This window comes from Oncorhynchus tshawytscha, linkage group LG17 (assembly GCF_018296145.1).
Source record: "Oncorhynchus tshawytscha isolate Ot180627B linkage group LG17, Otsh_v2.0, whole genome shotgun sequence".
NCBI lineage: Eukaryota > Metazoa > Chordata > Actinopteri > Salmoniformes > Salmonidae > Oncorhynchus > Oncorhynchus tshawytscha.
Genome location: NC_056445.1, coordinates 23471128 through 23483686, shown reverse-complemented (window position 1 = coordinate 23483686; position 12559 = coordinate 23471128). Strand labels below are relative to the sequence as shown.

At 42.9% G+C, this 12559-nt stretch overlaps 1 protein-coding gene across 1 annotated transcript in view; it reads left to right on the top strand.

The window, feature by feature from the left end:
- The window catches only part of dcn (decorin), a 39191-nt gene that overhangs the window by 18198 nt on the left and 8434 nt on the right, over positions 1-12559 (top strand). Inside the window, exons 2-3 of the mRNA XM_042300471.1 lie at positions 3226-3464; positions 11502-11614. Of these exons, the coding sequence (XP_042156405.1) occupies positions 3245-3464; positions 11502-11614 (333 nt within the window). The 5' untranslated portion in view covers positions 3226-3244. The remainder of the gene's footprint in view (positions 1-3225; positions 3465-11501; positions 11615-12559) is intronic.

Here is a 12559-nt window from a genome sequence, read left to right as displayed (position 1 = left end):
GGTTTGCATGGTTGGCATGGTTTGCATGGTTTGCATGGTTTGCATGGTTGGCATGGTTTGCATGGTTTTCATGGTTTGCATGGTTGGCATGGTTTGCATGGTTTGCATGGTTTGCATGGTTTGCATGGTTGGCATGGTTTGCATGGTTTGCATGGTTTGCATGGTTGGCATGGTTGGCATGGTTTGCATGGTTTGCATGGTTGGCATGGTTTGCATGGTTGGCATGGTTGGCATGGTTGGCATGGTTTGCATGGTTGGCATGGTTTGCATGGTTTGCATGGTTGGCATGGTTGGCATGGTTTGCATGGTTGGCATGGTTTGCATGGTTGGCATGGTTTGCATGGTTGGCATGGTTGGCATGGTTTGCATGGTTGGCATGGTTTGCATGGTTTGCAAGATTCCAACGTTTCCTTATTCACATTTTTCTCACAATTGTGTCAAATCCTTATCGTATTTTGCCTGTACACATGAAATAAGCTAACCTAGACATGTATTCCAGTTTTGATCATTACTAGCACCACATTGGATGTGGCGTTGTTGGGTTAGCATATTACCAACCAATCAGCAGGTAGTATTATATAGTTGTTGCTGATGTGCCAGTATAGGAGTTCATTAGCGGTCTTATAGTGTTTAATAAAAACATGACTGACAGATCTCCCTCTTCAAGGAGATTGGTATCTCTTCCCTCCTGCTCTGCTTTGTTTTAATACGCCTCAGGAATGTTTATTATCACCTAGAAATGGGAGGATACACAGGAGGCTGCTTTTAATATGAATTCCTCTGTGTGTGCGTGTGTACGTGTGTGTGACTGCCTGCATGTACCTCCAGCAGTGGCTAACGTCAAAACACTGAGGAGATCAGGATCAATGCTTAGTGGTCAAGGACTATACGGGTCGTTCCACCAATTCAGTGCCTTTTGAGAAGTGTAAATTAAAAGACAAACATGTGATTTCATCTTAAATCAGCCATAAATCCCCTTGTGACAGGGGGAATGGAAGTGTGTCGTGTGCAACAGGGAGTGGCAATCATAAAACAAAATCAAATGTTGTAACATTTCTAGCCTGTCTATCTATGGGTAACAGGGTCGACATGTCAAAATGCAGAATTTTTGCACTTCAGCAAGTCTTTATCCATATAAAGAAATCGGATTTATTGAATTTTCATTTAATATAACAGGCTTTTAAAATACCCTATTTTTGTGGAATGACCCTTTTGCAAATTAGTACAGCATTCCTTCCTGCTATCTCTATTTGGTTTCCTGCTCTCAGACCAATGAAGGTTTAACTAACAGGGCATTCATTATGGATTCCCCTACATATTGACTTATAGATAAGTTAAACCTAGAGCCAAGATTTGCCCTGTTCAAAAAGATTGGACTAACATGTGTGGTCCTCCATACTGTTAAGCTAAGATTGGATCTGTTTTATCTCAGAGTTTCAACACATTTCCGCATGGCACATGTTTCCAACTCAGTGTCCTTGTGGTTAGTGTGTCCACCCTGAGATTGGAAGGTTGTGAGTTCAATCCCTGGCTGAGTCATAACAAAGACTAAAAACGGGACATGATTTGTCTCGCTTGACACTCAGCGTTAAGGAGATAGATTGGAGGTAAGGCCCTGTGATAGACTAGCATCCTGTACAGGGGATGTACTTGTACATCAAGCTGCCTCATGTTACAGAAACAGGAGAATGGCTCCTGCCCTATGAGTCGTTCCAGCTCGAATAAGGCAAGGCTCGTGCAGGGCTACTTAATAACATGTTTCCATAGGCTACGGCTCAGTCCTCCATGGAAAATAGAAGTCAAAGTCACAGCATTACAAGTAAAATCCAATTGAATCCTTGTTTTCTTCGTCCACCCATATTACGATGAGCAGAGGCAAATGTCACACAGTTGGAATCCATTCCATTTCAATCCATCAACCCATACATTTTTTCATTTTTTTTTTCATTAAATTGATCCCAATGGTGATACAGTATTCTCGGAGAACTCTGTTCCCATTGAGTGCTGTAATGTAGCTCTGTCTGTCTGTGTGATGGCTGTAGTGTGGGTTAGACCTATAATTACCCTGGATGTTCAGAGAGAGCCGCCGTAATGCCTGATCCTGTTCCCATTGACCTGACGCCACCCTAAGAACCGGACACACACACACACACACACAGCAATCTGTCTGTCATGCAAAGGTCCAGCAGACCCGCCTCTCTCTTTGGTCCCAAAGTAATTGAAGGGGTGGTGTGTAACCACAAACATCATGAGCTGAATAATAACACTGACCCTGAACCAGTTGGAGAGAACTGAAAGTACAGTACAGTAATCAGGCTGTGTTTGTCTGGGCTTGGAGTACAGGGTCAGTTTGACTAGACAGAGTGTGTTTTGTGTGAATGGACTGGCCAGAAGGCTTGAGTGGGTCAAAAATGAACTGGAATGGATGACCATTACGGTCATGACTTGTTGGTCAGAGAAGAAGACTGGAAGACTTCACACAGCATATGGCTGGTTACCTATAATCTTAGAGGGCCTTGAAATGGAGAGAGATAAACAAGGAAAACACTATAAGTACAAATTACTTTCCTGTACAATTATACAGATATCAGTCATTGGTTTGACAAGATGTTTTTCACAAATCGTTACCATATATTGTTAATATGTATGCATACTTACTGTTTCTGCTCTGTGAAAGTGCACATACACTTGTTACAGCCTTGGTGGTCCCCCATTTTACAGATTGATACATTTCGCAATGTTCTTGGCTTTGCCCTGACTTCTCCTCTTTAACCTTTCTTAGGTAAATAGGCCATTCTCCCCCTGCTGACCTGTTACAAACCTAAACAACTCCAGGTGCTTGGCCTTCTAGCCTATAGCCTCCTACCTCTGACCTTTCTCCTCACACCTTTGCCCTCTCACCCTGTCACCCCCACACACACCTCACAACCCTTTACTTTAAATGAAAGGTTGGCCTCTTTCTATCCTTGACCTCTTAGGGAAGGGATCACAGCCGCCACCTCGCTTTGGAACCCAGGTGCTTGAGTTGATGAGCAAACTGAAGGAGAGAGGAGAGTCAGCAACGCTTGGAGGACAATGGAATACAATAAAAAAGCTTCTTTATTGCTAAAAGTAGAACACCTTAACCTCTCACCTCTGCCCCCATCCTTTACCACCCACCAATACCCATGCACCCCTCTACAGTAGTTCTAACCTCTAAGCCATGACCTTTTCCCTCCCTCCTAGGCTCCAGGACAAAGGCACCATGAGGTCAGCCTGTCTCTCCCTGCTCCTGGTCACAGCGTGCTGGTCACTTCCCTTCCGCCAGTCGGGCTTCCTGGACTTCATGATGGAGGATGAGGCGGGCTCTGGCTTGCCAGAGGTGCCCATCGAGCCCAGCGTGGACATCCCCACCATGCCCGAAGGACCCAAGTGTCCCTTCCGCTGCCAGTGCCACCTGCGCGTGGTGCAGTGCTCCGACTTAGGTGAGACACTCTCCCAATAAATTATATTTAATATCATAACAGTATGTACTTCTGTGATTCAATGTGCTTTCATGAGCTGAGGTCAATTTGTCAGTGTAATACAGACAACCTGTTGCATCAGCTCTTCTCTCCCTCTCTCGTCTAACTGAGGCAGTCCCTTAGTTTACAAGATACATCTTCCTGGTTCCCAAAGAGGTGTTCCCTCCATCTGGGGACCTCAGAGAAATGTTCAAAGAGTGTCTGGCATTTGATCTACCCATCATCAGCTCGTTAATTGGCCTAAAAGAATATCGCCCCAGCCTGACCACTTTAAACGCTCTCAGATGCTGCGACGATGACATAGTTTTGCCATGACTTTGGCCTTTGTCTAATTTTCCTAATTGTTTTTGCAGACGCAGGGATATAAAAGGTTAGCGGGGCTTGGGAAAGTCTCGAACTCACCCTGGTTTAACAAGCCCAATGTTTTAAAGCGTGTTTTTTTCTCCGTCAGATCACTCCTTTCTCCATCCCCTCCGGAGGCAAACAAACTCTGCCACGAATTAGCCTGGCGCTCTGTTTCCACACAGTTAAAATAATTTACTTGATCCTCTTAATTGTTTGTTAGATTATTCTGTTTATTTGCTTCATTCGCCCTTATGCTTTGGCCTGACTCATCTCTAGGACTACTGCTCTGCCAAGGGAAGTCACTGAGCCAGTTGTTTGGCTGTAGCTTATGTAGCTTGTATAACTTCTCTTCTCTATGAGTTTGGTTGGTTTTGGGGCTTTACTCTTGTTTTAAAAGGGAGGAGCAGGGGAGGAATACTGGAGACAGACAAAGACAGAGTGAGAGATACAGATGGACTGGGATGTATACACAGAGAGGAGAGAGAGAAGAAAGAAAGAGACAGACAGACAGAAAGACAGAAAGAGACAGAGTGAGATATACAGATGGACTGAGATGTATACACAGAGAGGAGAGAGAGAAGAAAGAAAGAGACAGAGAAAGAGACAGAGACCTGTGAAAGAGAAGGAGGGAGAGGGACAGAGAAAGAGAGGAGGGAAATCAAGGAATCTGTGAGTTCCAGTGGAGGAAGAGAAAGACACAGACAGAAAGAGACAGAGACATGTGAAAGAGAAGGAGATAGAGGGACAGAGAAAGACACAGACTGACCCACGCAGCCAGACAGACAGACAGAACAACTCCGACAGACAGATGGAGAGACTGATGATCAGGAAAGGGCTGGTTCCATTACCTCACTGGGTCCTGTTAGCGCTGAACGTCTCCCAGGAGCCCCAGAGTTGGATCGTCATCTCTGGCACCGGCCCCTCTGGCCTGGAGACTGCATCTGTTCCCCAGACCTGCTGGCACACACAGGCCTGGGAGGGGAGGGGGCTGGATTGGATTGGTTTGCTTTCCATCCAATGTCACCCCCTTTTACAGTTAGAAAACTGGATGATAAAGGAGAAGTTAGCACAAGGCCTTTTTTCTGCAGGTGTCCAGCTGGCGGTGCGTGCTACAGTTATCAAATGTGTATGTGCAGAGATGAAGCGGGAAGTAGGGCAGAGGCTAGTAGTCTAGACATTCACCAGACGTAGTTACAGTACATTTATTTAAAAAATACTTTTGGCAATTACTCGACAGGCATTGTGGTGTACAGGGTTGGGTAGGTTACTTTCTAAATGTAATCCATTACAATTACTAATTACTTCTCCAAAATTGTAATCAGTAACGTAACTTTTGAATTACCCAAACTCAGTAACGTAATCTGATTACATTATGTTACTTTTAGATTACTTTCCCCTTAAGAAACATTAGAAGAATGTAAAAATGTATGTTACCAATTGAACATCATCTATTGCAGGATGAATCAGTGTTAAAGTTTACATAACAGGCCATAGATGGATCTTAAATGTTACTTTATGGGTTGGTTATGTTGGCTTCTTCTAACCCATTGCTTTCTCCTACAAAAAATAATAATATGATTAAATTATGTCTTTATATTAAAAACCAAAGTCTATCAGAAATCCAGTCATTCCAATAAATGTTATACCACTTGATCGTTAAGAATAGGACTTGGAAATATGGAAGTATAGATTAGCCAAATAGTTTTACCTGAGCATGACCCTAAAAAGAAGGACTTATTAGCGAGCCCTACTCTGTTGTTTATGATTTTGTTGTTATGGAGGACTGATGGGGCTCATTGATTCGAGTTGAAAAATATAAGCTGCGCTCATGGAATGGCATGCTTTGAGCACTACTGAAAAGTGCTATTTACGTGTGAAAAATGAATGTCATATGCTGCATTAGCTATAGGCCTATTGTTTACCTTTTTGTTGGTGACACTTTGATATCTTGATAATATGCAGCTGTTTAAAGGGCAAATCCACAGATGAAACAATAACAAAATGGCCGCCCCGCCTCTGTTTTGGTAAAAAGCTGAGGGATGGGCCTGGAGTGATATAACCACTCTCAGATTAATATTTTAAAAAATGTTTTATCCATGGTATAAGGCTAATGTTTACAAACATTGGAGTAAAACAAGCTTATATTCTTGGTTCTGATGGAGTGTGACAGTTGAACTAAGCTCATGAGGCATTTATAAGTTATATTCTTCAAAAATCAATGGACATACTGTATATATAATTTATACGTCCAAAAATGGATGTAGCAACTACAGACTGCCCCTTTAAGTATATCAAACGTGTGCAAGTTTGAGTATGTGTCGATTAGGCCTATGGATTTATACATTTTTTTCAGCATGAATTAGATTGAGCAATAAATGCACCCACATTTATTTCATAGTCTTGGATCCACACTATGCAGCTGTTGCAAGAACACATTTTTTACTGGCTGTCCACTGGTTTCAAAAACAATGATTGATAGACAGCTTAAACTTCTTGAATTCAAACATTATTGGGTTCAAATACACATTTAGATTTGTGAACAGCCATCTACAACAACCACAATCCGTAAGGTGCAAAGAGCTAAATGAGAGAGCAGCAGTGTGATTCACATCAATGCTCTGTGTAGATATCAACAATAAGTGATATCCGTATCACTGTAGACTAAACCACTGCTGTCATCCTTACCTCCAGGCGTTTATTCAAGTTGGATAATCTTTGGATGCCGACAGCAGTCACACCATTGGAAGACATATGTTGGGCTGTAGCCTACAAAACCTTTTCCTGCTCTTTTCCCACGATCCATCAAACACATTTGGTGTGTTGTCATAGCTCATTTAAATGTCATTGAGAAAACAGAGAAATGTCAAAGATGTATTTTTTCAAATATCCTGAATTAAAAAGTCATCCTTAAAGTAATCATCTAGTTTTTCAAAAGTATCTGTTATCTATTTACTATATTTTTGCTGGTAACATAATGGATTACATGTAATCCGTTACTCCCCAACCCTGGTGGTGTACTATCAAAACAGATTCCTTTCTTTCTGAGTTAGGAAATTAGGTTTAATGAACACAAGGCTCTTCATAAAAAAATGCTCGGTTTCATTAGGGTTTAGATTAAAAACAGGCTGATGTTACAGTCGTCAAAGACCTTCATCCGACAGGGATATAATGTTCCCAGTTGCCTTGAACTATCCTATCTAGGAGAGTTTGATTTAATGGGTCCCTATGTGTCAACAGGTGCTGTGGATGACAGAAGCCCTTCTTTTTCCCAATGCTCTAACTGAACTGAGTCATTACTAGTGTTGCTGACAGACGTAGCTACACTGTGCTGCTGTGAATGGACAACATAATGGAAAACTCACGCTCAACTAAGGGACAATCAGACCCATAATGACTGAACAGACCTTCCCCTCGCAAGGAGAGAAAGTTACAGTACACCCCCCAAATAAAGGATTGCAGGGCTGGAAATTGTATAAACGTTGCAATTAATTCTTGGATGTGCTGAAAGCATGAGGGCGAGAGGCCAGGTCCAACATATGCTTGATATCACATTCATTTGGCTTTTATTGAAATTGCTACAATAAAGGGACTATGTTGGCATTCAGCTCCTATTTTTCTAGTCTGCCACTTGTCAAGAGGTCATGTTACCTTGCCAGTATCTCAACAAGAACAGAGCGTACTATCTCAACCTCTGGTTTCTCTCACTTACTTATGTATCAGCCAAGCCGACTTTCTTAAGTGAATAATCTGCAGAGCACTGAGACGATCTGACCAGCCATTTTACCCGTGACATTGCTATGGAAATGCTCCCAAGTTTGAACAAACTAATTCACTTAATATATTTTTGGGGAAGATTCCAATCAAATCAAATCAAATCAAATTGTATGAGTCACATGTGCCGAATACAACCTTACAGTGAAATGCTTACTATCGAGCACCTAACCGACAGTGCAGTTGAAAGAAATACGGATAAGAATAAGAGATAAAAGTAACAAGCAATTAAAGAAGAGCAGTAAAATAACAATATACAGGGGAGTGCCGGGTACAGAGTCAATGTGCGGGGGCACCAGTTAGTTGAGGTAGTATGTACATGTACGTAGAGTTAATTAAAGTGACTATGCATAGATGACAACAGAGAGTTGCAGTGGTGTGGAGACGGGAGGGTAGGGGGGGCAACGTGAATAGTCTGGGTAGCCATTTGACTAGATGTTCAGGAGTCTTATGGCTTGGGGGTAGAAGCTGTTTAGAAGCCTCTTGGACCTAGACTTGGCCCTCCAGTACCGCTTGCCATGTGGTAGCAGAGAGAATAGTCTATGACTAGGGTGGCTGGAGTCTTTGACAATTTTTAGGGCCTTCCTCTGACACTGCCTGGTATAGTGGTCTTGGATGGCAGGAAGCTTGGCCCCAGTGATGTACTGGGCCGTTCGCACTACCCTCTGTGGTGCCTTGCGGTCGGAGGCCGAGCAGTTGCCATACCAGGCAGTGATGCAACCAGTCAGGATGCTCTCGATGGTGCAGCTGTAGAACCTTTTGAGGATCTGAGGACCCATGCCAAATCTTTTCAGTATCCTGAGGGGGAATAGGCTTTGTCGTGCCCGCTTCACGACTGTCATGGTGTGTTTGGACCATGTTAGTTTGTTGGTGATGTGGACACCAAGGAACCTCTCAACCTGCTTCACTGCAGCCCCATCGATGAGAATGGGAGTGTGCTTGGTCCTCTTTTTCCTGTAGTCCACAATCATCTCCTTTGTCTTGATCACGTTGAGGGAGAGGTTGTTGTCCTGGCACCACATGGCCAGGTCTCTGACCTCCTCCCTATAGGCTGTCTCGCTGTTGTCGGTGATAAGGCCTACAACACTGTTGTATCATTGGCAAATTGAATGATGGTGTTGGAGTCGTGCCTGGCCATGCAGTCATGAGTGAACAGGGAGTACAGGAGGGGGCTGAGCACGCACCCCTGAGGGGTCCCTGTGTTGAAGATCAGCGTGGCGTATGTGTTGTTACCCTCCCTTACCACCTGGGGGCGGCCCGTCAGGAAGTCCAGGATCCAGTTGCAGAGGGAGGGGTTTAGTCCCAGGTTCCTTAGCTTATTGATGAGCTTTGAGGGCACTATGGTGTTGAATGCTGAGCTGTAGTCAATGAATAGCATTCTCACATAGGTGTTCCTTTTGTCCCAGTTGGAAAGAGCCGTGTGGAGTGCAATAGAGACTGCATCATCTGTGTATCTGTTGAGGCGGTATGCAAATTGGAGTGGGTCTAGGGTTTCTGGGATGCAGGTTACCTTAGTGTTCTTGGTCACAGGCACGGTGGTGGTCTGCTTAAAACATGTTGGTGTTACATACTCGGACAGGGAGGGGTTGAAAATGTCAATGAAGACACTTGCTAGTTGGTCAGCGCATGCTCGCAGTACACGTCCTGGTAATCCGTCTGGCCCTGCGGCCTTGTGAATGTTGACCTGTCTAAAGATCTTACTCACATCGGCTGCAGAGAGCATGATCACACAGTCTTTTGGTACAGCAGGTGCTCTCATGCATGTTTCAGTGTTATTTGCCTCAAAGCGAGCATATAAGTGCTTCTACACCTGCATTGCTTGCTGTTTGGGGTTTTAGGCTGGGTTTCTGTACAGCACTTTGAGATATCAGCTGATGTACGAAGGGCTATATAAATAAATTTGATTTGATTTGATTTGATAAGTAGTTTAGCTCATCCGGTAGGCTCGTGTCACTGGGCAGCTTTCGGCTGTGCTTGGGACCAGTGAGTGTGACCAGAGGCACTGTAAATACATCCATTACACACAGGTGGCTCATAACAGAAGTCTGTTGTCTGCTATTCAGTCTTTCTTTTCCAAACCTTCCAGAGGACAAAAACCCTGATAATAAACATCTCAACCAGACTTTCCAGCCACCTGACTCTCAGTAACTGACCTCTCATCCCTGTCTCCCTCTCCTACACGTAGACATACTCTCTCCAAACTGTTTACCGTACCAACGAGAGAGACAGAGAGAGAGAGAGAGAGAGAGAGAGAGAGAGAGAGAGAGAGAGAGAGAGAGAGAGAGAGAGAGAGAGAGAGAGAGAGAGAGAGAGAGAGAGAGAGAGAGAGAGAATAACAAAGATAGATTGAGGTAGAGGGAGGAGATGGAGATGTAATGAGAGGAGAGAGAGAGAAGGTGATGGATGGAAAAGGGGAGCGAGTAGATGAGAGAGAGACGTGATGGAAGGGTGAAGGGATATGAGAGAAGGACATGAGGAGTGAGAGAAGATATTAAGTGGGAGATGGAGAGAGGGAGCACAGTGGTGATATGCCGCACAGTGAGAGCCTACAGACAGCTGTGTGGAGGATTGTGGGTCTTGGGCAGGGTAGGAGAAACTGATAGAAAAGCCATCTGAGCTGAAGAGAATGTTTGTGTAAGTGGGGCGTGCTCAAAGCTTTTAAGCCAAAGTGTGTCTGCATATGTGGAGTTTAAAAGACACAGCATTTAAGCCCTGAATAACTAAACGGCTATTCCAGAGACAACCACCATCTTCTAGAATGGAAACTAGCCATGTGAACCTTGACCCTTAGACATTGTGTTGATGACTTGTGGTAGCTCTCTGTGTTCGCCCTCTATTTAAAACAATACCAATAGAATAGAATAGATTAGAATATGGAATAATAGAATAGAATGGAATGGAATAGAACACAACATAATAGAATAGAATGGAATAGAACACAATAGAATAGAAAATAATAGAATAAAACAGAATAGAATAGAATAGAACACAATAGAATAGAATGGAATAGAATATAACAGAACAGAACAGAATATAATAGAAAAGTTAGAATAGAACAGAATAGAACAGAATCATATTACACAAAAATACATAATTTACCCAATACATCTACATAGTGTATACATCAACCCATCTCATAATTCCTTCAGTGTTCTCCCTCAGAACATATGGTTCTGGTTTACCAGTCATATAGACAGGTGACATTTACTGTCTCAGTGCCAAATAATGCAATGTACTCTCCAACCCAAACTGCATGCAATGAGGTCAGTGTCCAGGTATGTGGACACTTGAAATTGATGGAAATTCATTTTGAGTCCCATTTCCACACTGTGTGCCATAGATTGTTTCAATGCTAACTCATGGGGCATCTGGTATCACTCATGTCTGGACTATTACCATGAAACACATCATACGTTGGTTCTTTGGGGTTATTCACTGTTGACATGCTAAACATTTTGACATTTCTGACTTGCTAACTGGTTGAACGCGGCATGTGTATAACTACAACCAGTTAGAAAGTCTGAAATGTCCTAGTTTCCTTGTTCTGACTAGCACGTGAAGACGTCATAATCTCTCGACCACACTTTACTGCGAACTTCATTTCCCATCAGCTAGCATGCACAGCTGCAGCACAGCTCAGGAAGTCTCCTGTCACCTGGACCAACATGCCAAACACACGGCCAAGCGTGCACACTATCTCTCTCACACACACACACACACACACACACACACACTCCTTGTCGTGCCTCATCATGCACACAAATGCTTATGGCAGGGTGCTATGAAACAAGCTTCAACGGACTGGCCTAGAAGTATCTCTCCTCTCCTTCCTGTTTTGTCTCGGTCTGTGAGTATCTCTACTCTCCTTTCTTTCTTCTGCAGGGCTGAAGAGTGTTCCAGATGAGATTCCTGCAGACAGCACCCTGCTGGACCTGCAGAACAACAAGATCACTGAGATCAAGGAGAATGACTTCAAGACTCTGAAGGGACTCCAAGTAAGAGTTTACCACTCAATATGTCCCCTCCACTAAACACTCAATATGTCCACTAAACACTCAATATGTCCACTAAATACTTAATGCTGTATGCCCACTAAACACTCAATATGTCCACAAACACTCAATATGTCCACTAAACACTCAATGTGTCCACTAAACACTCAATATGTCCACTAAACACTTAATACTGTATGCCCACTAAACACTCAATATGTCCACTAAACACTCAATATCTCCACTAAACACGCAATATGTCCACTAAACACTTAATGCTGTATGCCCACTAAACACTCAATATGTCCACTAAACACTCAATATGTCCACTAAACACTTAATACTGTATGCCCACTAAACACTCAAATATGTCCAATAAACACTCAAATATGTCCACTAAACACTCAAAATGTCCACAAAACACTCAACATGTCCATTAAACACTCAATATGCCCACTAAAAACTCAATATGTCCACTAAACACTTAATACTGTATGCCCACTAAACACTCAATATGTCCACTAAACACTCAATATGTCCACTAAACACTTAATAATGTATGCCCACTAAACACTCATATGTCCACTAAACACTCAACATGTCCACAAAACACATAATATGTCCACTAAATACTCAATTTGTCCACTAAACACTCAATATGTCCACTAAAAACTCAATATGTCCACTAAACACTCAATATGTCCACTAAACACTCAACATGTCCACTAAACACTCAACATGTCCACTAAACACATAATATGTCCACTAAACACTCAATTTGTCCACTAAACACTCAATATGTCCACTAAACACGTAATACTGTATATCCATTAAATACTCAACATGTCCACTAAAGACGTAATATGTCCACTAAACACTTAATATGTCCACTAAACACGCGATATCTCCACGAAACACTCAATATGTACACTAAATACTCAATATGTC